Genomic DNA, 26,842 nt, shown 5'->3' with positions numbered 1-26,842 from the left:
TTAATTCTTCACTTCGTTATAAGTTTCTCAAATTATGGAAAGTGTCATTTTCTCAACTGTAATCCTTAAATTTAATAACAATAGATTTTAGAAGAGCACAAGTACATACACGTCTTAGGAGAAATGCTGAAATTTTCACAACAAACATTTTTTGATCAAAGCATCATAAATTTCTCCATCTAACCTACTATATGTTATTTGAATTACATTGTTTTCCCTTAGAGTAATAAGTTATTATTTGCAGAATAACTGGGTCGATCAGAAAATTTATCACAGAATTATCTGGCGTTTGGCTGATTGGACACAATACACAACAGAGAAAAATGATCGTTCTTAAGTTTAAAAAGAATAGAGGTTTGAATGTTATGAGAAAGAATTGTTTAAAGTTAATAAAAATCTGCAATATTCTGTTCAAAAGAGAGAAAACGTAGCATCATATGCATAACACAATAATAATATTTTTCTCAGGGACGTACACTATACTTATATCATTGTTGGTCATTTCCATTGTAAATGATCCTGAGAATTGGAAACTTTACCAAAAGGAACTTAACTGCTTTCTTGACCAACATGCTAGAGTTAAATCGATATACTCTTGTGTGCATGAAACCTTTTGAAACATCTAGTTGAATTTTATTAAATTAAGCACGTAGAAAAAATCTTGTATTTCTACATACAACAAGTTTTAAGAACAAATTAGACACATTCAAGGCTCGTGTTCAGACTACTAACTAATGAAAATTACAGAAACTTAGATAGATATGAAGAGCAATGATAGTAACAATTATTTAGAAATTTCAAGTTGTAAGCTATTCAATAATTATAGATTTTTAAAAGAGAGAATAGAATGCAGGGGCGTAGATCCTGGAGAATGGGGGTATACATCCCCTCCTTCATTTTAGGTGGGGGGTATGGTGCATACAATCATCCCCCTACAGTTTTGTCTGTTGAATTGTTTTATTGCATCACAGGCCTACAAATTGTGTGTTTGTTCTTGTGATTCTCGTGTTCTTACCAATCGAATTACATAATTAGGCCTAGATGTAGGCTTTTTCAGTAGCTGAAATGTACATCTTTAATATAGGCATGCTTCTAAGCTTTTCGATCTAAGCGACAGTTCGTAACTATCAGTCAGTAGGCCTAAGTATACATGCAAGGCTTGCAAGCACGATCACGGAATTAACCTACGTCTTGTACGTAGTGTAAGATTAAGCAAAACTTTCATCACAACAGATTGAACAGAGTACGAAATTTGAAAATATTACTCCCAAGCGTAAACTCCTGTGATCTAGATCTGGCAGGCCATTTTAGCTTGAAGCTGTATCAATCTTATGTGTATATTAATGAAGCTCCTGGAAGAAGATGATCCTGAGTTGACGGCCTACTTGTCAAAGAAAACTACATTCATATCACCCCAGGCTCAGAATGAAATAATGGAGATGTTCAGCCATCAAATACTGAGGAACATAGCACACGAAGTACAGCAAAGTAAAATATTTGCATTAATGGTTGATGGCACTCAAGATGTTACAGGTGCCGAACAGGAAGCAATATGTTTACGATAGGTAGATGAGAACATTACGTCCATGAGACATTTCTTGATTTGTACAGTGTTTCCAGTACAACTGGTGAAACAATATCCTCGACTACACTTGATGTACTGATTAGACTCAATTTACCACTATCAGGATTAAGAACACAAACATATAATGGAGCCGTTAACATGAGTGGTGTGTACAGTGGAGGCCAGGCAAAAATAAAAGAGAAGCAACCATCAGCTTTGTTTTTTCACTGCGGAGCACACAAGGCTAATTTAATAATGCAACATGCAGTTGAAGTTTGTGAATGTGTTCGAGATTCTATCCAGTGGGAACATACACTTAGTGTCTTGCTTCAAAGGTCAGGCAAGTGCAAGACAATCTTTGAAAATATTGTATCGTCAGACAGCCACAATGGTCCAGTTAAATACATCTGCCCACTGTGTCCAACCTGCTGGTTGTGCTGCCTATATGCAGTTACATGTGTTAATGATCACTACAGTGACATTGTTGATTCTTTGTCTGAATTAGCAAATGAAAAATCAGATGTAGCAGTGAAATCACGAGGTCTGCTGGACAGATTTGACAAAGGAAAGACAGTTTTAGGATTGTTGATGGCTCAGCATCCATTAGCTGCATTAGAGGAACTAAACCGTGCATTCCAAGGAAAACCAGCGACAGTATCTGGCATGATTGAAGCATCTGCAATGAGAGTTGAACAATTGCGGGTATTGTGAACAGAGGAAAATTACAACAAGATATTTGATGAAGCTGAGAAAAAGGTAACTTCCCTAGATCTGGTGCCTATTGAACTACCACGCATTCGCAGATCCCCCAGAAGGATCACAAATGATGGCTCAGCACACCATTCTGCAACAGCTAGAGATTACTACAGAAGCCAATATTTTGAATTTGTGGACACAGTCATAAAACATCTGACCACTAGATTCAATGTGGACAACAATGACTTGAGGTAATATTTGGCACTTGAGAACATGATTACATCTGGCAAGATTGACAACTCGGTTATAAACTTCTATCCAGAAATCTCTGAACAACGGCTCGAGTTTCAGTTGCCCATGTTCAAACGAACAACAAAAGCAGTATATCTGAAAGGTGCGAAGGATGCTTACTGTAAAATGCGTGAAACAAGCCAACAGATGTTTAGTGAAGTGTTTCTTCTCATGAAAATTTTGCTTGTATGTCCAGTATTCAGCTGCAAATGTAAACGCAGCTTTTTTGCATTCAGACGGTTGAAGACGTGGTTAAGGTTAACTATGTCTCAATGTCGCTTCAACCATGTGGCAGTTTGTCACACTCACAAAGATGAGGTCGACAAGATAAATATAAAAGAGCTTATGAAAGAATTCATTAACAGATCATCACAAAGGAGGTCTACGTTTGGGAACGTGTAGACTAGAGGACTAAATGAATCTTACTTCAATGAAAAGTATGAATAATTATGTGCTACATTGTATTGATGTGTGATTTTCAAAAGTTCGCAAAGACATTTTAATTATTTTTATCAAACAACATGAACAGTTTTTCAGTAGATACAAACTTATCAAGGGTAATCACTAATTTTATTAATATTTGAAAACGTAATACAAGCAATGAAAGTTATTAGCAACCTTGTCAAGTATAATGGCCATTTTGTGCAATGTGCAGGAATAAATTCATGTGGCAGTTAATTTGTGACACATTTGTCTTTATTCTATTAACATTTTGAAAACTGTTCACAACACCTCACCTATACAAACCTACATAAAACCTTGAAGTATCGTGGTAACAAGATTACTCTGTGACTGCATGTTTACAGCTTTCAGGTTCACGTAATCAAATTACCAATTTGCAAATTAAACAGTGCACATAAGTGGTTGCAAAAATCATCCCCCCATCGGGTGTAAAAAATCTACGTCCCTGATAGAGTGCCTTTCTATGAAATGAATGAGCTGCAATTTTATAAGACTAAAGAGATAAGAAATACAACCAAAGGTTGTTTGTTTATTTGTAGTTAAGCACAAAGCAAGACAATGGGCTACCTGTGCTCTTCCACCACGGATATCGAAACCCGGTTTTCAGCGTTATAAGTCCACAAACACATCATTGTACCACTCGTAAGTATTCAGCCAAAGACTGACTTGTATTTAAAACAATATGTTTCAAGAATAGAAATGTTTTAATTTGCCATTGCGAAAAACCATTTAATCATATAGATGTGAAACTGTCTAATGAGATCAAAGCTTTAATTAATAAAAATAGTGATTTAATAACACAGATGGAGGTAATAAAAGTTATCTGAGGCCCGGCATGACGTTAGAGCGCTGGACTCGTGAGCTGAAGGTTACGGATTCGGGTGACACCAAATATGCTTGCCCTTTCAGCCGTGGGAGCGTTATAATGTCACTATTTGTTAGTAAAAGAGTAGTCCAAGAGTTGGCAGTGGGTAGTGATAGCTAGCTGTCTTCCTTCTAGTCTTACACTGTTAAAATAAGGACGACTAATGCAAATTGCTCTCGTGTAACTTTGCACAAATTTCATAACAAACAAAAGTTATATGGGGAAATTAAAGTACATGGAAGAAATGAACATGATCATACCATGGTGATTAGGGATTTAGTTTCAAGAAATGTGCACTTAGTCTTAGAGGGTGCAAATGGGAAAGTCTAAAATGTACGTGATAAAATATTGCCATGTAGTACATTAGGTGCCTTGAAATAATTAACAGGTCTGTTCTCATGGGATATTCTAATTTGTTCAAATTGGTGAGGATTATTTGAAGTCAAGTTGTGAGAAGAACAGGTTTCTTTAACTGATTCACTGCATTCCATTAATGTGGTTGTGGTTACAAAGGGTTAAGGTATGGGAACATCAGGGAAGAGTGATCTATGGATACATAAATTTGTTGTTTGGCTCGTGTTGAGATGATTAATACAAAATATTAAATATACTATCACAATATATAGAAAGCTAGTTATGAGGCCGTGAGATAAGATTCATCATTAATGACTTAAGACAATAAGTTAAAAGATAGTGTGTGATAAAACTGAGAAATGAGAAAAAATTGTTTTTAATTCAAGATGAGTATGTTCTTGAAAACAGAAGCAAATTATATAACGGAAGGTCAAACTTAAACTGCCTTACTGAGGAAATAATAAGAACCAATCAGTTTAAATTGATGCATATCATACAATTTATAGAACTATAGACAAAGTAACAATCTGATTTTTAGAAAACAAAATGGTTTATGGGAAATAGCTGACCAGTAACAGTAAAAGAAATGCGTTATGAAGACATACCGCGCGTTTCTACCTTGAGGATTCAATATGCCCTAGATTTTACTGGAAATGTCTGACAGGGACATTATTAGTCTATGCATACATCCTGATAAAAATAGTATTATATTTTGATACATACAGTAACAGTATACAAGAATACTATTTGTCTTTTACCCCTTATATTAACATAGTAGTTTTCTAAATTAATAAAAATTGTTGATTTTTGTAGTTTTCACATTATATTACATTTTATCTAGCCTATAAGAGATTTTCAAGATCTAAAAAAAAAAATAGTCATAATATTCCAACCACACTATGTGTCATATCTTTTGCCAATTACGCCTTTCGCTCTATCCACACCATAATATTATAATGGGATACTTCATATTTGTCATCCACAATCTGAGATGAAAGGTTTTTAAGTTATTTTGTCACAAATAAATTACAATATTTATAATGCGACACGCTGGTATCCAAAGCACATCAGTTTTTGAAGTTTACACCACTGCATCATTACAGAACTGAAAAGAGTGTTCTCATTTTCACAATAATTTATAAATTCTATTGTTACAGTAAAATGTATGACAGTGCCAGGAATATGGTTGAAAAACTCAACGTTTTTTTTTAACTTATACTATAAATGACTCACTTTCTTAATAGTATAGCAATTTGTGCTGCGAAATTTTCATTCTGGCGAATTTTTACAAAAGCTATTTTTCTTATTTTTAGCTTCAACACATTTTTCAAACAATTTGATTACAGGTCTGAAGTGAAACGGGTTTGTTCTCAAATCACTCTTTAAAAACATATGACTTAATGGAGTAGTCGCCGGCCTGGCATGGCCAAGCGCGTAAGGCGTGCGACTCGTAATCCGAGGGTCGCGGGTTCGGGCCCGCGTCGCGCTAAACATGCTCGCCCTCCCAGCCGTGGGGGTGTATAATGTGACGGTCAATTCGTTGGTAAAAGAGTAGCCCAAGAGTTGGCGGTGGGTGGTGATGACTAGCTGCCTTTCCTCTAGTCTTACACTGCTAAATTAGGGACGGCTAGCACAGATAGCCCTCGAGTAGCTTTGTGCGAAATTCTAAAACGAACAAACGAGTAGTCGCCACTCGTGTTTTACACACGAACTATGCTGAAATTAAGTAAATAGTTTGATAATTTGTTTAATGATATACATCATGTTAATTATGGAGATGAGATATTAATATCCACAATGAATCGAGCTACAAACAAACGACAGTTAGCACAGAAACAAAATAAACTATTTATGTTATTGTTCACGACCATTTAGTGCGATGTGGCTCATAACCTAGGTACTAAAGACAGTATAAATCAATTCTCTTAACAAAATTGTAGAAAATAGATATTTTAGTTTACCAAAATTGTAGCACTATAACTTACCGTCAGAACATTTTGTGATTATTATTTTATTTCCTGGCTAGAATTGTTACTGTAACCAGCATAAAACACCTATGTTCCTTTTCCGTATTTAAAAGCTTCTCTCATGGTTCGCAGAAGCTCCAATGCACCGACTAAACTCCTCCATTACACTTAATTACCCTTATAGCTACTGTAAGGGGGCTCTGTGCCTCAAGAAACAACTCCCTTTGGAACACTTGCTCGTGGTACCTGAGTAAACATGTATCAAACGTAGTCCCGCTAGTTTGTGACTAGGGGTATAAATATGTTAAAACATTGCATCCCACAGAATTTCAAAGAGAGGCAATAACTCAGTATCTGGTGCCAGATTCTGATTCAGCAGCTCTGAAAATCTACCCCTAAACTCCCATCGAGCTTTGGTAATCTTCTGAAAAATTCTCAGCCCTTCTATGTACTTGCTTGGTAAGATGATAATGCCACATAGCTAAGAATACCCCGGGTTGCCCAAAAATCGTTTGTTAAGTTTGATCCTATTATATCTAGCTTTGTACATAAATATGTTAAGTTTGATCCTACTAGATCCAGGAAGGGAGGGAGAAGCTCTCTCAACATATTTATGCACAAAGCTACAAGTTGCATTAACATCAATTGAAAAAAGTCTTTATAATAAGAAAAATGCACATTATTATTCGCATAACTGTTCTTCCGCCTCAACACAAATAAAACACTCAATGAGATGAATGAAACTTGTTCTCAGCTGTTATTTTAACCTCGGTCTTCTCCGTAAAAGGTTTGCAGGTTAACAAATAAGTTAACGGAGGACAATTTATTTCAAATGTATTCTCACTGAAAGAGCTTCACATTAATATGTCATTTCAGTCCAATGGCCCCTAAATTCGACTTTAGATTGGAACCTATTATCTTCTACGTATTCTGTTTGCTTGTTTGTTTTTGAAATTCGCGCAAAGCTATTCGAAGGCTATCTGCGTTAGTCGCCCCTAATTTAGCAGTGTAAGACTAGAGGAAAGGCAACTAGTTATCACCACCCACCTCCAACTCTTGGGCTACTCTTTTACCAACGAATAGTGGGATTGACCGTAACATTACAACGCCCCACGGGTGAAAAGGCGAGCATGTTTAATGCGACGGGGATGCTACATGTTCTGAAAAATAAACAGTATTTACACTTAAGACACTACTCTGTACTGACATAAGGGCATAAACGGAGTATTATTACAAGCGGACAATAATTTAACTCTACAGATTCGCAAACTAATCAGGATTGATAAAATATATTAGAGTCACATGTTTTGGAAAATGGCAAGTCAAAAAAAAATGCAATTTGACAATCCAACACCAATTTATTTTACATATATATAAAATTCATGCAACATAACTTTATCATAAAAGCAAATTTATTAAACATTTTCAGCATCGTTTACCTTCTAGGGGTTGTAAAAAGCTATTAATTCAAATACGTTCTAAAACAAATTTAAATTCCAAAATTTTTATTCCGAAGTCATCCTTATATTCACCAAATAAAACAAAAATTAGTGTATCCTTCATCGTTTATTTACAAGGGACTATAATACCTAATATGTCCAGCCTGTTCCGAAAAATAATAATTCTAAGAAAATATTTACACTTCGGATTCCACTATTTCTTTGATAGTAGCAGAAATACAGAACATCCAAATAGCTTCATTATAAGAAGGAAAACTTGGATGTCTCTGGGATCATTTATAAACTCGGAAATGCAAAAACCCATTAACTCCAACATATTTTGAAAGAATAAAAAGCGAAAACTAAATTGCACTTCATAACCCACTATTACAGTAACATATGCAACAGTCATACAAGTAGCCTTCATCATAAAAAATCAAATGTCTTCCCAGGTGTCACTAACATCAATACAATTATCGCAAACATGAAGTAAACGTAGTAAAATTATATATTTAGAACTTTATGCAAGCCAGGCATAGTTGTAAGTATTTTGTCTACCTATTTGTAACGGTCAATTCCACTATTTGTTGGTGAAAGAACAGCCCAAGATTTGGTGGTGGGTGGTAATGACTTGCTGCCTTCCCTCTTGTCTTACACTGCTAAATTTGGGACGACTAGCGCAAATAGTCCTCGTGTAACTTTGCGCGAAATTCAAAATAAACCAAACCAATTACTCCTCACATTATAACGCCCTCACGGCTGAAAGGGTGAGCATGTTTGGTGTGACAGGGATTCCAACCCGCAACCCTCGGATTACCAGTCGACTGCCTTAACCACCTGGCCATGCCGGACCAAGAGGAGTTTGTTTGTTTGTTTTGGAATTTCGCTGTCTGTGCTAGCCGTCCCTAATTTAGCAGTGTAAGACTAGAGGGAAGGCAGCTAGTCATCATCACCCACCGCCAACTCTTGGGCTACTCTTTTACCAACGAATAGTGGGATTGGCTGTCACATTATACGCCCCCACGGCTGGGAGGGCGAACCCGCGACCCTCGGATTACGAGTCACACGCCTTACGCGCTTGGCCATACCAGGCCTCAGCAAGTGGAGTAACTCTGGGTGTTTTAACAGCATTTGAATCGTATATTAACGGACTATTTCTATATTAAAATACATTTCTGTTAAAAAAGAAAATTATGCGTATCAGTCTTGTTGGCGAATCTCATAAATTTAATACATACCGATATTTAATAACTTTTACTCCAAATTAAAATTTCTGAATATTTGAAATCGTAATACTTAACGCATGTAACATAATAAATCGGAGACTCGTCCAGGATAAACTATAATATGTAACATTACGGAAATTCAAGATTAATTTATGAAAGGTTTTCTTAAGACATCAAAAGTTGCTTCTTTTACATGTCATTATGAAAAAACGCCTACAAAATCTACAAAACACATAATGCAAAACTGAAAATGTGTATGTATCTTACATATGAGCATTCAGCTAATTATTTTTTATATATATACAGATCCGCTCACACGCTTCAGAATAGTTACATGGACATACACAGACAACAAACAGTATTATTATATTTAAATAGATACGTAAACATCTAAATTTTGAATGCTTTAGGTTAATACGGAAAACAGCCCTTTTCAGGACTATACGTATTTGTAAGACAAACTAGTATATGTATAGTTATATATTTAAAACATAAAATCAAACAGAACCATATAACGTTCAGTTGATACGTTATATTCGACGTCGGTGAGTGTATACGTGTGAAATAAAAGGCAACAATAAATAATGTTCCAGAACAACTTATATTGTAAGTTAAATTAATTTGTAGGCAAAAGTATGATACATAAGATAAATAAATAGATTTTATATATTTAATTGTTGTTTAGAATTAAGCACCAAACTACATAATGGGCTATCTGTGTTCTGCCCACTATGAGTATCGAAACCCGGTTTTTAGCGTTGTAAGGCCGCAGACATACCGCTGAACCAGTGGAGGGCGGTATTTAATACAATAATAATTTCTTTTCAAGACTTGATTATAATTAAACTAATATAAGCATTTTTGAAGTACGCTGTACAAATATGTTGGTAAATACGCTGAAACAAAAATATTCATTTTCACTTATTCAAATACTGTTTGTTATTTATGAAATGACAACATATATGTACTTCCCATATTTGGTCTAATGTGTAAAAGGTCTTTTGCGTAGATGGTTAGTTAAAGTAATATAAAAATATTCGCATCTATAAACCTTGAGCTACGCTATATATGTATATATTATAATAATAACAACACCTCAAGTAGCTTATCCAAAGCTCCTCGAATATGTTATAGACTTTAAACAACGATGGATGGACTTGTCTTCAGAAAAGCATTTGACAGAGCATAATATGTTTAGTTGGACTGAAATGATTTACTAGAATTTAATAACTATGCATAAAAGTAGTGGGTGGATGTGAAATTCAGGAGGTTGAACACTTTTAAGTTTTTCTGTTTGTTTTCTTATTGCAAAGTCACATTGTGCTATCTGTTAAGTCCACCGAGGGGAATCGAACCCCTGACTTTAGCGTTGGAAATCCGTAGACTTACCACTCTACTAGCGGGAGACATTACTTCTACGCTCATGTAAGAGCAGACCCTCTTAAATATACAAAATACATAAAAGAACAAAATTAGATTAGTCTTGAAAATCAATATTTTTTCCAGAAATCTAAAAGTTTGTCAAAAATAAATTTTGTTTTCAAAATAAATTTATCAAAATCATAAATGAGGCATTCCAATATATATTTAGTTTCGTCGACCATGTTTTTTGTTTACACAGCTTTTCGTTCATGGGTGCAGGCTGAATATTGATTTATTTTGCGATAGTCATATAACTCCTATTCCTAATCCTCATACAGTATATACTGTAACAAATTTCATACCAGGAATTACTGTGAATACCGCATGCCTTTTAAAATGAAAAAGCGACTTTTTGCGTGGTTTTCAGTAACGTTTTTGTTGATAATTTCTCCAAATGGTAAGAAAACAAATAAAAAATTCTTATTAATTCGATGAGATTTTCATAATTATTTCTGTAAAATTGTGGTAGTAATATATTTGTATTTATAATAATAGCTGTTTACTAAGAACATTAAGAAGGAATTTGCGTTTTGTATGAAAAATTATTTTTTGCGTATGCTTCAAGCCAAAGAAAATTTTAAATATTATCAGTATCGTGTATTTGAAGTTTAGCCATTATTTGTTATGACATTTGCATGGAATTGAGGTTTATATATCTCCGAAGCGAAATCTCGAATTGAATGAAATAACTGATGTTCGCCTTTTTCACTTATTATTTTTGTTAGGCTCTGCATGACCAGGTGGTTAAGACGCTCGACTCCTAATCCGAGGGCTAGGCATGGCCAGGTGGTTAAGGCACATGACTCGTAATCCGAGGGTGGCGGATTCGAATCTCCGTCACACCAAACATGCTCGCCCTTTCAGCCGTGGGGACGTTATAATGTTACGATCAATTCCACTATTCGTTAGTAAAAAGAGTAGCCCAAAAGTTGGCTGTGGGTGGTGATGACCAGCTGCTTTCCCTCTAGTCTTACACTGCAAAATTAGGGGCGGCTAACGCAGATAGCCCTTGTGTAGCCTTGCGCGAAATTCAGAAACAAACAAACGATTACAGTTCATTTATTTTATGAATAAAGGTTAAAATCAGTCGTAATTATATCTAACTTTATAGTTTAAAAGTTTTGCATGTTGAGTGAAAAATGTGCTTTAAAAAATATCAATCCAGTATATAGACTGATTTTTTTTAATGGCAATTTCAAATATTTTTATTTCTGAAGTTCTCAACTCACTAACTGAATATGCATTGTATAGGTAGAAGTTACAGTTAGGGTTTAAGTTTAGGCAAGGGTATTTTTAGAAATGAAAATGAGGTACTGCTGGCATATTAGCGAAAGTGTACTATTTTACGAACTACAACCTATATATTTTATCATTATGAATGTTAATTTAAATATCATTAATATCATTTAAATATTAATTGAGACCTTCCTTCAACTTTCTTAAAATAATTGTACTCACCATATTTTAGAGTAACCAATTCAAATGGCCAACCACTATGTTAGAAAATAATACTACCTTAGCCAAAGATACCCCTGCCAAAATCTGTGTCCCCTAGTCCTCCCAGTCTCACCATCAAGCTCTCAAAGTAAAGCACCAGAGAGTGTATTCAGTGTTTCAAATGTTATCTAGTTAGTGACTAATATAATGAAATTATAAATTATTTACACTTGTATTCAATATTTCTATAAATGCAATATAAAATATTGTTTGGATAGCTTAAGAGACTAATCAACCAAAACACCAAGATCCTTTTCTTTCATAACATTATTAAGGTCATTCCCATGAAAAATATGCCCATAATTCAAATTATTATATCACATATGTATTACCCTGCATTTTTACATTTACATGTTAAAAACCATCAATCATTTATTCACCCAAATTGATAGACTTTATACAAAATTGAGATAATTCTTTCTTTCCCTGTTAATCCCAGAAACTATAATATATTTGTGCTATACTAAAGAAACTTGTAACTATAACCTCCATTGGTTTGTTATTCCAATTCTTATTTGTATTCTGTTTCCTTCTTCCCATTAAGTTTTTCAGTTGCACAATCTAAAGCTGTATGTTTACTGTTATTTATTAGAAAATGCTCATTAGGATTAAATTCAGTTTCTAATTGTTTGAATTATTAGTTATTATTTCAGTTGTATGCAAAAGTACAAGTTACTACTGAAATCTTGCTGCCATATCCTATGGAGAATTTTGATTTTGATATTTTAACTCCATGTTTGAAAGTCTTGTATACTCCATTCACTACTTTCTGTAGGAGACTAACCCTGACACATGGATACATTGATAAGCAATAGACAATCCAACTATCATGTGTATAATTTATACACTACAACTGCATGGTTCCAGTCTTGTTTTTCAAGTTATTTGTGCCCAGGGTTATTGTTGATAGGTGGCAAATCAGTCATAAACTGGGTTTCTAATTTCTTGTTCCCAAAATTAACAATTTTGGAACTGGGAAAGGGGAAATTAACATTTAGAACACTTACATAACTTAAAGTATGTAACATTAGATGTACAAATGTTTAAATTTGATACTTATTTTGTTGACTTCATAGTAATGCAAGGTCAACTGAATTTTGGGTGATAAGCAAAGGTACACTGGCAAAATGTCACTTTTTGGTGTTAGTTTCCCAAATTAAAAATTAAAAGCTAAAGTGACTGTCAGATTATAACTTTTGTCCTATTAGTTATCCATTTCAGTTGATTTTTTTTTTATCTACCTAAATTCCTTTAGAAAATTATATTAATATTGGTCTTGTCAGTTCCTTACAATTTGTAGTCTCAATGCATCAAATGGCTAACTCTTGTATAGATGTACATTGCTTAAAATTTAACTTTTAAGAGAATAACTTGCCTCTTTACATAGAAGAGCTTCATTTCTCATACATCTAGCTGTAAGACTTGCATGCCATTAGCTTTGAGCTATTTCCAACCTAGAAATTGTATGCTTAGTGTGAAATGTTCTAGTACAAAATCAAATCATACATCAGTAGCCCTCTACCAATTAGAGGGTGAGAGAACGTCCCTTAAGTATTTTTTCTTAAAATAACTTCTTTTTGTTAATGTTTTCTAGAATGAACATATTTTTAAACTTATTAATAACTTATGTGACATTTGTAATATTTTACAAAACTGAAATTTTGTTATGTTTCACTGGTTTCTTTTATTATTAAAGAAATAGAAAAAAAAATTCTTGTTTGCATATTTGAATTCTCTTGTGATGGTAACTTCTGCTTCATCATGTGGTAATAACACTGTTTCTAGCATGGGACTGCTGTTTGTTGTCATTACAAGGGGAAATTATTCTTTGTGGAAGATGTGACAGCCATTGTTCAACATGATTTGGGTTCCTTCATACATAGTGGGCTTCCTCCTCCTGTCAATTCAATTGACATTTTTGCTCTCCAGTTTGAACATGATCAGAATGATTATGATTTGACTAGAAATTTTCTATTGGAATAACCTTATTTGTGAATGTATGTCCTCATGTTTCTAATCTGTTTATCAACATGATTTTACAAGTATGTTCTTTTTCCCCCTCACTTTACTATATGAAACTCAAACTCAGACTATTTTGTCTTTTCTCTTTCCACTGATACTAGGGTCTATGCAGACTCATTTCTCAAACTACTTTATACTTGAACAACTATGTCTTGTACAGCTTGTCTACTTGACTCTCATCCTGGCTTACACTTATTTTTATTTCCATTTCTCAGTTCCCAGTCTTTAGAATCTCTTTACCCACTTGGAGAGTTGAACTCTTTTAATTTCTGTTTCCCTTTCTGGTGCCCATTTTTGCATATTTGCTTCTTTCTAACCACCCTCATCAATTATTTCTAGCCACTTCATTTTATGTATAAGGCACTTCATTGTAGTTAAGGAGAGGTTTGTTCTCTTCCTTGCACTACATTGGCCTATATTGCTACTTCTGCTCTATCTCTCCTTAGTTAGTTCCTTTGCTATTGGGACAGGCAATGTATACCTTTTTTCTGCTTCTCTTCATCTTATTTGCTTCACTCCATGTTTTGGCCTAGAGGTCTTTAGAGGTGTTCCAGACTCATTGGAGACCCAGATTAAGGCAGTAGCCATTTTATTCATGTTATGTGGACTGTTAAATCCATGTTTTTTTCTTCCTATTTCAGGTTTCTGGCCTTCTACTTTCTGTTTTCCCATTTCCCAATGTTAGGTCATTGTTCATCTTATTGATTACTAACCTGTCAGAACTGACCCTGTTGAGGCCCATCTATTTTTTTTCCATGCTTTGGTTTTCATTTTTCAGTGATAGATTGGTAATTCAGGTTCTCAGTCATAGCTTAACTCTCTGCTTCCCTTCCTATTCTACCTTTTTGTTTTTTCTTTTCTCTATAATCCTTTATCTTCAGAGTCTTATGGATGTAATGTTATATCTCTTGGCTAAGATTGCCATATAAAGGGTGTTTACCCCTACACTTGGTTAGTCCTCTCTCCTTTTTGTGGTCTTCCAAAAAAGACTGGAAAATTGGCATCTGGTTTTTTATCTATTGTCTTCACCCCCATTTAATATAGAAGGCTTTTGTTTTCTCAGATGGTTCTTTACACCTGGAACGTGGATGATCATGGTTGATATTTTGAACACATTTTTACACATTCTGATAGCCTCACCCCACCTTAAAACATTTTTTTTTTGTTTTATTCATCAGAATTGGGTCTTTCAATATCATGAATTTCTCTTTGGTATAGTGTCTGCTCATTACCTCTAAGTCACTGGGGCATTTGCCTGCTTTGTTCATGAATTAGGGCTGTTGTTGCATTATTAGTGGGATTCTTGTCTTCTCCTTGCCCCTTCTCAACAGGTCTCCTTCTGCAGAAAGCTGCTTTGCTTGGCTAACTTGTTAAGCCTTCCACATTTTATTATTCTCACTCAATATTTAGTACATCTTAGCATATTTTCAAACTTTCATCTCAGTCAGGCACAGCATTTACCACTTGGGAGCAATGGAATGTCTTTTCAATAAGGTTACTGCTTCTCTTTTATACCTTACACATCATGACCTTTTGCTTTTGGGATCATTGGTTTCCCTTGAAGCACTAATTCATTTATGCCTCACACATGTATGCCTCTTCCGGTGGAAAATGTGGGAGCAGTGGAAAATTCTTCAGGATCTGTTGTCTTTGACTCTGCTCTTCCTTTCTTCTCTTCATAAAAATTTGTCTTGGTGGTTCACCTGTACCATTTTCTTGAACACTTTAATCATATAGCCTTTTTTTAAATCTTATTCCTGTCATCCTTTATCCTGTCTATCTGTTAACACAGGTGGTAAGATTTCAATGTTGGTCCATCAGCCTCTACCTTCCTCAGGGCTATCCTTCTGTGGCCTACATTTTATCCTCTTTCACATGGTTGCTCAATAATAGATTGTCAATTTCCACTATTGCTGGATCTGAAGCAGTTTTATTAACTACATTTTGCCTTTCCTGTTAGCATCAGGTTTTTATTTCATTTCTAATTTGTTCTAATCCTTTCTTCTTTACTGGCTCCTTTCATTCTACTACCATATTTGACTGAGATACTGACATGGTTTTACACATTTTTACACAGGGCTCAATTTTAAGAAACTTTACCTCATCAGTATCAGAAGTTGCCTCAAAGGCTGCACTGGTTGTCAATGAAAACAACAATAAAAAACAAAATTAAATAGATCATCAAAAAAGATCCAATTACAACAGTAAGAATGTAAAAAAGAAGGCCTATCTATAATAATTTTGATGCTTTTATATCTCATTGTCAAAATATTCGATCAATGAATGTTTATATGGCAATTCTTGCATATTTATTAAACTAGTTTTTTGACACCTGCTTTCCTGGGAAGTTTTGTTGCTTTGGAGAAAAGTAAGCCCAAGCCATGCTAATATTACATAGTATCTTAAGAATAGTCAATGAACTGTAAACAGAACAGTGATATTGGCCAATCATGTTCAATATTTTCATTATAATCAACTTGATGTGCTCTCTAAGTGCACTAAAATACAGCTTGTATTAAAACTAACATCAGAACACATACTACTATTCTGTAATATGTACATTCTGTTTGAGTATTGTATAAAGTGCACACACACACATGCATGAGCATGCATATACACTGCTGATATTCATTGTCTTTCGTACTAGTTGTTTGTATTGACTTGGAGAGAGAGACAAAGCTAACTTTATTATATTGTTATTCTGTTTTGCATTGATCACTACTTTCAAAAATTTTGTTTGCATTTGCCATTATAATGTTCTGTTTAATTTGTTGATTTTCTTTCCTTCATCATGGTTGCTGGGTCTTTGGATTTTCTTACTTTCATCATGATAGCTAAGTCTTCCGTATTCTTCTAGATCCCACTGTTTTGTTTGTCTAATGTCAGCTTCAGGCCTATGCTTGTTTAATCAAAACTGGGTAAGTGTTTCATCTGTAACAATTAATAATGAAAAATCTGAATTTGATTTTGTAAATTTGATCATTTTAATTTCTACTGCAGGTTTATTGGCAAAAAGTTTGAGACAGCTGTTAGTTTATTATCGTAAGCATCTATACTAAAATTGCCACTAATTATTCATGTTATCAGTGTTCGTTTTTGTTGCACCCCCCCCCCACTCACATACTTGCATAGAAACATTGTGCAATATAATGTGTGGTAATGTAGCTAACTGAGCTGTGTATGCTACTGTGTTACCACACATAGCTAATCAAGCTCAATTGTACTTCATACAAGCTTATCTACATAAAGCAGTAGAGCTTGTTCACAATAACAGGTTTAGTGACAAAACAGTAATATTAGCTAATGTGCAGTGTGGGCATTAATATGTGTACAGTAAACTGTGATGCTCTTTTGAGTTGAGTTTGTTCCAGGGCACTATTTGTCTATCAGAAAACGTGGGTTTAAGTTGGTCGTCTGAGGAATTTTTTAGTCACCTCAAACAACCAGACAACCATTAAAATTGAGCCCTGCTTACATTTGCTCCATTTAAGCTATTGGCTTCATGTTCATTATATTTCCTTTGTCTGAAGGTAAGTTTTTTCTTGCTTGTGGTTACCATTATTCAGGTGTAATTGCCATTGTTGCTTTCTGCACTTCCTTTCACCATACTTACTCTTCTTTCCAGACTGGACATTTTTCCCTAAAATTTCAGGTGTTTGGGAAGATAATTGTTCTTTTACATTTTATTGAATCAGATTTATTAAATATCTTATTCTCTTGTGTCTTATTTACATTGACCCTTGAACGAGATACTTTAAGATGATATATGTAAACATTCATCTTTCACCCTCTTCATTATCAAACTGTTTTGTCTCCTATGGAACTGTGACTCACTCCAGTTGCAGCTTTTCAATAAAACTACATGTTGTCCTTGAGAAAATTAAATACATTTTTGTGTGTAATCACCTTTTTCTCTTTTATAGGATCCTGTTAGGTGGCTGGTGTATCTTCGAGAATATGCTTATTTTCCAAAATTAGCATTTAGTCAGGGATAATGAAAAGAGTGCAATCCATTAGTCCTGGTTCTACTAGTTTGAGTATTTACCAAGATCACTAAAGGTATTCTTGAGGTATTAAAAATTACTTAATAAACTGATCCAGACAGTAGTATTCCACTTACTATCATGGGCAAGGCTGGTATCAGGGAAGTGATTGTCCATTTTAACTCACTCTTATCAGCATTTGAAAAAACAAAGATTTGCAGTTACCCATCACACTATATCCAGTAAAAGACCTTTCTGGCAGGCATCTGATAAAGATCTTAGTGCTGCTCTGGATCTCCCCAACATGGCTCTCCCCCTTCTTTAAGTGGAGCAAAAGAGACCTTTACCACTTGCCAGTTCCTAGGTGATAGACTTTGGAGACTTTCTCACTGATTATGTACAGCATAATATAGTGGGAAGTTGTGATATTGTTTGGGTATTATAATTCACTGCTCATACAGCTACTGTGCCCTCCTACAGTGAGAAAGGTTTGTCACTTCTCCCAGTATCTATCTGTCCAGGTGAGTTGAAATGAGACACAATATGCTGAGCTCACATTTAACCTTTCTTTTTGAGGGGAGCATTTTATAGGGTCTGCAACCAATTTTTAGGGCTAATCCTATAGTTCATTGTAAAAGGTATTCTGTAGTGGAGGTTATTGGAAAAAATAACTGAATTGAATAGTGGACCCCTCGGTGTGGATTCCTGTACGTGGTGAGGGGACCTCCCAGGGAAGGTTCTGTTCTATCTGGTTACCTTCTCTGGGATCTAAACATCCACCCACGTGTTTGCTGTGTGTGGCGACCTGTGAAGGGGAGGAGAGGATCCTGGTGGTTGAGGGGTCCAACGCTAACACACCACTTTGGCCTCGAATTCCTGTAGACAGGCGGGCTTTGGGTGGCCCCCCTTGGGTCAATCGGCTGGTCCGCTTGGGCTAGAGTCAACCAAGTACCAGTGTTGGAAGTTCTCAATGGGTGTTGTGGACATTGTGCCTGATGCTGGTGTTTGGGTATAGTGCTCACGAAACCCTGGCGTTGCTGCATTGTCCTTGCGTGACTTTGTAGTGCGTCCCCTTGTAGGGCTCCATGGTGGGTGGGGTCAGTGGGTACCGAATTTTTTCTTTTTCCTATGGATCCTCTAAAAAATTTAAATAAAATTGTAAAAAAACAGTCAATGGGTAAGCGACCACGTCTTGAATACTCAGAACAGCAATCATCAACATCAGTAACACACGTACCTCATTTTCTTATATTACATTCTCTTTCAGAAAAACCTTTAGGGCAAATGTCCCCTTTTTTTATTCAAAAGGGACTAGAGGGACTTGCTGGCTCTCCAAAGTCAGTAAAGAAACTTCGATCTGGTGACATATTGGTTGAAACATCCACATCCCAACACAGTGAACTCCTCTTGAATTCAAAGGCAATTGGGGATATACCTATTGAGGTTACACCCCATGCTACCTTGAATTCTTCACGAGGAGTTATTGTTGAGAGGGATTTGAAGAACGTTTCCGAGTCAGAGATTCTCGCTGGTCTCTCCACTCAAGGAGTTTCTGCAGTGAGGCGCATCTCCACCCGCAAAGATGGAGTTACACTGCCAACAAATACCCTCGTTTTAACATTTACTTCATCACGTGCACCTGCCACCATCAAGGTAGGTTATCTCATTTGCAGGGTTCGGCCATACATACCAAACCCTCTTCGATGTTTCCAATGGTAGAGATTCGGCCACTCAAAGACATCTTGTCCTGGTTCCCTGACATGTGCTCGTTGTGGAGGCAAGGACCACGATGCCTATGACTGTGACATAAACCAACATTGCGTAAACTGCAATGGTTCTCACCCCTCTTACTTTCATTCTTGCCCAAAATGGTTGGAGGAAAAAGAGGTGCAGCGTTTGAAAACGACACATAACATTAGTTATCCTGAGGCTCGGAAATTGCTGTCCACAACCCCATCTCGGACATGTGCTGCTGCACTTCATTCCACAACTACAGTGGGAGTGCAGACAGATCTCTCTGTGCCTCCAAGAGAATCGTTTTCAAAACAAATGAAAAGCCTTTTGACCTCCGTGGTTAAAAAGGTTGATGAATCGACTTCCACACCCATCTCTGTTCCTCCCATACCTTTCAACAAACCTCAAGATCCACATCCTTCAGTTTTAAATACAGGCATTTCTTCTGATACATCTTTTTCTCCCACCACAAGAGACAAAACAATTATTCGTTCGCGTCCTCAGTCACTGGATTCCCCTTCCAATAACAAAAACCTGCCCACCCGACCCAGAGCAGGATCCATGGAGGTTGATAGACCTCTCCCGACTAAAGACAGTAAAGAAAAAAGACGTGGTCGTAAACCGAAGGGTTCTCCAGCCACTTCACCTACCCGTTCTTAAAAATGGCCATCTTGATACAATGGAACTGTCGAGGTTTACGTTCTAATCTGGATGATATCAAAATGCTGATTGCTTCATACCATCCTGTTTGTCTTTCTTTACAAGAAACATTTCTCAAAACTGCTGATACTGTCTCCATTCGGCAGTTTTTTCTGTACAGAAATGACAGGTTGTGTGATGGTCGAGTACATGGAGGGGTGGCACTTTTGGTTGATCAACACACCCTTGGAGGCTGTAGCCATCCGTGTTTCCTTGGGTCATACCATCACTGTTTGTTCTCTGTACCTGTCCCCTGGAGAGACATATGATCAATCAGATCTTGATGCTCTCGTTGAACAATTGCCATCTCCATTTCTAATCCTAGGGGATTTTAATGGACATCATCCCCTCTGGGGAAGTGCTGTTATTGATGGGAGGGGCCGATCTGTAGAGCGGATGCTCTCTGATCACAATCTTTCTCTTTTCAATACTGGTTCTTCCACTTACTTTCATGCACCTAGTCAGTTCTTTACCGCTATTAATCTCTCAGTTTGCTTCCCTTCATTATTCTCCCATTTTTCATGGAGGGTTGACAGTAATCCACTAGGCAGTGATCATTTTCCGATCCTTTTGAGAGAGACTGGCCGTGGTCGATGCCACCCTACCTGCGTGCCCCAGTGGAAGCTGGATCAGGCAGACTGGTCCACTTTCACTGCTCTCGCAGAACTTGATCCTGCCATAGTAAATCAGCCATCAATAAATGACTGTGTAGCAGCGGTAACTGACTGTATTACACATACAGCTGCTCAGTGTATTCCTAAAACCTCGACACGTTTTCCACGATATCCTCGTCCGTGGTGGAATCCTGCTTGCCCCTTAGCACGGAAGGCTTAAAAGCGGGCCTGGGATACTTTTCGTAGATATCCCACACTTTCAAACCGGGTTGCTTTCCAACGGGCCCGTGCACATGCTAGGTGGGTAAGACGTCAAAGCCAGAAGGAATCTTGGATTAAGTTCACAACCAGCATATCTTCTACCACCAGTTCCAAGATCATATGGGACAGGATTCGAAAGGTTAATGGGCACTACAATTCTGTCCCCGTCTCGATCTTACTCTCTGATGGTCAGGAGGTGACTGATGTTTGGAACATCGCTAACACTCTAGGTGAAAGCTTTTGCCGGGTATCTAGCACTTCTGCTTGTTCCTCCACCTTCTTGGCCATCAAGACTCGGGCAGAGCGATTACCTCTTTCGTTTCGAACTGACTGTTTCTTTGACTATAATTGTCCCTTTACCCTGGTGGAACTAAAAAATGGCCCTTCATCGGTCTGCCAGTACATCTGTTGGACCTGATGATATTCATTATGACATGCTGCACCATCTATCTCCTGCTTCTCTTGATGTCCTTCTGATTGTTTTCAACCGGATCTGGCAGGAGAATGTTTTTCCTGATGCCTGGTGCCAGGCTATTATTTTACCTTTCTCTAAGCCAGGGAAAGATCCCAAGATTCCTTCAAACTACCGTCCAATTGCTTTGACGAGCTGTCTCTGTAAGACATTAGAAAGGATGGTTAATGCTTGTCTTGTTTGGTTCCCTGAATCAAACAACCTTTTCTCGCCCACCCAGTGCAGGTTCCGTCGACAGAACTCTACCAAAGACCACCTAATTCGTCTTGAAACATCTATCAGAGAAGCCTTTCTCAACCACCAACATCTTGTATCAATATGCTTTGACATAGAGAAGGCTTACGACACAACGTGGAGGTATGGTGTTTTGCGAGACCTCCATACATATGGGTTACGTGGCCATCTACCCATGTTTATTAAAAATTTGTTAATGGACAGGAGATTCCAAGTTCGTGTGGGTTCGACACTTTCCTGTTCTTTTGTGCAGGAACTTGGAGTCCCTCAAGGCTGTGTATTGAGTGTTACACTCTTCAGTATAAAGATAAATGCCATCACTGAACAACTCCCTCTCACTGTTGCGAATGGGCTGTATGTTGACGACTTTCACATCTCATGTCAGTCGTCAAACATGAGATATATTGAGCGGCAACTACAAACCGCCCTCAATTGTGTACGAAAGTGGACTCTGGCGCACGGCTTTAATTTCTCTCTCTCCAAAACTGTTTGCATGCACTTTTGTCGTCGACGGGGTATTTACCCTGATCCTGAACTTCATATCGGTGAAGTTTTGCTGCCAGTGGTCCCGGAGACCAAGTTCTTGGGGCTTATCTTTGATCGTAAACTGACCTTTATACCAAACTTAAAGCAGCTTCGGGTCAAATGCACAAGAGTGCTGAACATCCTCCGTGTTCTCTCTTCTACCAGTTGGAGGGCAGATCGCTTTTCAATGTTAAAGGTATATCGTGCTCTTATTAGATCGAAACTCGATTATGGATCAATGGTTTATGGCTTTGCCAGACCCTCGGCCTTAAAGATGCTGGACCCCATTCATCACCAAGGACTTCGACTCTGCACTGGGGCTTTCCCTACCTCTCCAGTTCAAAGTATATACATTGAATCTCATGAACCTTCTCTACACCTTCGCCGTTTGCAACTATCTTTACAATATACTTCGAAACTTTATTCCTTACCAAAGCATCCCACCTGGAAATGTGTTTTCCTTCCTCGGTGGACAGTACTTTTTCAGAACAGACGATCTCTCATTGCTCCGTTTGGTCTTCGCATCCGGGGGCAATTGGATGAATTGGGTCTGTCCTTGGATAACATTGCAGATTCCACAGGTCGGCCCATCCCACCATGGCTTATTACAGCCCCCAAATGTGACCTTTCTTTCAGTCACCTAAAAAAGGCAGATACTCCAGATTGAAAGTACCGTCTTTTATTCAATGAATATCTTTCAAACAATCATTCAGTTCCCATTTATACAGATGGTTCCAAATCAGGTAATTCAGTGGGATCTGCTATGGTTTGCTATGGGTCAGTAGTTGCGCGCAGAATCCCTTCTACAGCTTCTGTGTTCACTGCTGAACTGTATGCCATATCTCTTGCCCTGGATTATATTGCAGCTGAGCAGTACTCCAACTTCACTATTTATACTGATTCGCTTAGTTCTATACTTGCCTTGGAATCGCTACACGTTAGCTCACATCCTATTCTCGCTGATATTCGAAACCGACTGGCCCATTTCTCATTAGCAGCTACTTCAATCCAGTTTTTCTGGATACCAGGCCATGTTGGTATTCGCGGGAACGAGCTTGCAGACATGGCAGCTAAATATGTCTGCTTCAGCACCATCACTCCTATGCCTATTCCGTACATGGACTATGGTGTTGTCTTCAAGGCTCGGCTCCATGCCAGCTGGCAGTCCACTTGGAGTGAGCAACGTGACAACAAACTTTTTCAAATCAAACCCAAAATTGGACTTTGGCCATCTAGCTTCCGTAAAGTTCGGAAGGAGGAAGTTGTTCTCACTAGGCTACGCATTGGTCACAGTTTTTTAACTCATCATGTTCTTTTATCTGGAACTGATGCACCAATGTGTAGTTTGTGTAACACTCAAATCACTATCAGCCACGTTTTACTTTCTTGCCATCGTTACAATTCTCAACGACGGCAATATTTTAAACATATTTTTTTCCCAGGGTCAGTCTGTAACATTGGACAGAGTTATTGGTGATGGTGACCCTGTCCACCTTGATAATATTTTTAATTTTTTAATGGCCATTAATCTTTTTAATCTCATTTAAGTGTTCAATATTTATTCATTACACCTTTTTAATTGTGGTTCCTTTTTTACAGTTTTAATCTCTCTCCTTCAATTTGACATTGGACAATGGTCAGAACATTAAATAACTCAACACCAGGACTGGAAAGGCCAACTTCAGGTGACCAACGCTGCTGTTTGAACTATCCTTTTGAACTACTCGTTAGTCATCCTGGCGAGTTGTTATTATACTTTTGCTGCATATCATTTCACACTTTTACTACTTAACTTTTTAGTATTGGCCATATTGATTCATAACCTGGAACCAGGACTGGAAGGACCAACTTCAGGTGACTGACGGTGGTTTTTATACTTACCTGTTAGTCTTCCTGGCGGGTTATGATCATTACCATTCTGTTACAGGTAGTTCTTTACAACTTTGTTGACTGGATGTCAACATTGGTTTTATGCCATTTTCTGTTTTAATTGCTTTGTTTTATCTTCAATTGCCAAATTTTACTCCATTTACTTGACTTTTGCTTTTATCTTTTATTCTCTATGACACATAACCTGGAACCAGGACTGGAAAGGCCAACTTCAGGTGATTGACGGTGGTTTTGACAAATTTTACCCATTTACTTGAACATTGGTTTTACGCTATTTTCTGTTTTAATTGCCGTTTTGCTTTTATCTTCAATTACTTGACTTTTATATTTTTATTGGACATTTGGCTACTCATTATTATGATTTTGCAGAGTGTTTTTTAAAACTTTTATTCTTTTACATTTTGATAATAGCTGCTATGACACATAACTCGGAACCAGGACTGGAAAGGCCAACTTCAGGTGATTGACGGTGGTTCTTGAACTTACCTGTTAGTCTTCCTGGTGGGTTATGATCATTACTATTTTGCTAGAGTAAATATTTTACAACTTTGAAGACTGGATGTCACCATTGGTTTTTACACCATTTTCTGTTTTAATTGCTGTTTTGTTTTTACCTTCATTTATTTTACAAATTTTACTCCATTTACTTGACTTTATCTTTTTACTGGACATTTGGCTACTCATTGTTACAATTTTGCTATGTATCTTTTGAAACTTCTATTCTTTTACATTTTGATACTGGTTGCTATGACACATAACCCGGAACCAGGACTGGACAGACCAACTTCAGGTGACTGACGGTGGTTCTTGAACTTACCTGTTAGTCTTCCTGGTGGGTTATGATCATTATCTTTTTGCTAGAGTAAATGCCTTACAACTTCTTATACTCTGCCTTCTATCTTAATATTGTAGACTAGGTGTCAACATTGGTTTTATACTTTTTTTACCTTCATTTCCATTTATGTCTATTACTACATTTATTTATTATTTTTTTACATTTTTACCGAATGTCTGGCGCAGATAGCCTTGCTGTTTTGTGCCATAAAACACTAAATCAATCAATCAATAGTGGATGTTATGTAAATTGAAAGGAAATTAAAGATATTGGAATATTTCAATTTATTTTGTACTGAACTTGTATTTCTTGAAAACAAACAAAACAAGTCAAACCATTTCACTTTCTTCAGACTACTTAAAGGATTTTTATTTCATGAGTGATCTTTAATTGCTCTCTAAATTAATGTGTTACACTAACATTTTGTTCCCCTTTAAAGAAGTATCCTTTCCTGATCAAAATGAATAATGAAAAAAAATCTTTGCATCACTATCATTGTAATCCATTCTTGTTCTCATGTAACCCATTATTATCTATCTGACACATTATGTCAAACACTATTGATGGAAAAGGTTAAAAAATTATATAATTTACATTACTACTAACTTTATAGCAGTCAGTTCTTTTATGTCCAGAAACAGCTATTACTCATACATGAATTTGAATATGTAATAAGCAGAATCCTTAAATTAGCAATGTAAATCATTCAAATAGCTCTAAAATAGCTTAGTGAAGAGTTAAAGTAGTGCTCTTTCCTAATCAAAATTAATGAAAGGAGATATAGTACGCATCAGTGCCAGTGGCTGGTGATGTTCTTACTTCCATTTATTGGATACTCCTTCATCACTCTCTTGCACCTGTTTTTTTACTCTGAAATACTTTTAGAGTTGTGTGAAGGTGAATAATCCCAGGATTGAGATTGATGCAATATTTAACTGTGCAATCTGGTAAGCTTTTTTAATTTTTCTGTTTCTGTTTGATGTAAAATATACCTTTATACCTGTTAGTTCAATGTCTTCAGTAAATTGGTCTTAATGTGTTTAATGTTTTATGACATGATATTCCTTGTTGATTTTGATTCAAGATTTCTGGTTATTAAACATTTCCAGTGTTGCTGTTCTGGATTGACCTGCATACTGGAAGTTACATTTTTGGTATTTGATTGAGTAAATAGAATTTTTGCAGAGCAGTGTATAGGTTTAGTGATTTTAAGCTATTCTTTTGCACTCTTTATCAGAAATTTTGCCAAAAATTGACAAAAGTATAAAGTACAGAACCTTCTCTGTGAGGTCCCCTAACCATGTACAGGAATCTACCTCAAGAGGTTTACCAACAGAGATTATAAGCAGAACATTGTGATTCACCATCTTCACAAAGCTAACAATATCCCATGTGAAACTGCCTTAAAACAATTACTTAAAACAAATTAATATCATGTTCCACTGCTTATTGCCTAACCCTCAAAACTAAAAATCTCCACTGATACTGAAGCTCCTGTACTTTCAGTTTACTTCCTCTGGGAGTTCAACATCTACCTACATGTTTGCTGCGTGTGGTGAACCTTGAAGGAGAGAAGAGGATCTTGGCAGTTGAGGGGTCCAACCCTAACACACCATTTTGGTCTTGAATTCCTGTAGCCAGGTGGTCCTTGGATGGCCTTCCCAGGATCATTTGGCTAATCCACTTAGGCTAGGGTCAACTGAGTACCAGATTGAACATTCTCAGCAGGTGTTGTGGACATTGTGTCTGATGCTGGTGTTTGGGTTTAGTGCTCGTGAAACCTTGGTGTT

The 26,842-nt window shown here is 36.7% G+C and overlaps 1 protein-coding gene across 1 annotated transcript in view; it reads left to right on the top strand.

The window, feature by feature from the left end:
• The first annotated feature begins 10,493 nt into the window (after window positions 1–10,493).
• Window positions 10,494–26,842, top strand: part of LOC143245464 (V-set domain containing T-cell activation inhibitor 1-like) — a 39,331-nt gene continuing 22,982 nt past the window's right edge. Inside the window, exon 1 of the mRNA XM_076491824.1 lies at window positions 10,494–10,683. Within this exon, the coding sequence (XP_076347939.1) occupies window positions 10,611–10,683 (73 nt within the window). The 5' untranslated portion in view covers window positions 10,494–10,610. The remainder of the gene's footprint in view (window positions 10,684–26,842) is intronic.

This window comes from Tachypleus tridentatus, chromosome 2 (assembly GCF_004210375.1).
Source record: "Tachypleus tridentatus isolate NWPU-2018 chromosome 2, ASM421037v1, whole genome shotgun sequence".
NCBI lineage: Eukaryota > Metazoa > Arthropoda > Merostomata > Xiphosura > Limulidae > Tachypleus > Tachypleus tridentatus.
Note: the sequence above shows the minus strand (reverse complement) of the source record. Positions and strands in the feature narration are given on the sequence as shown.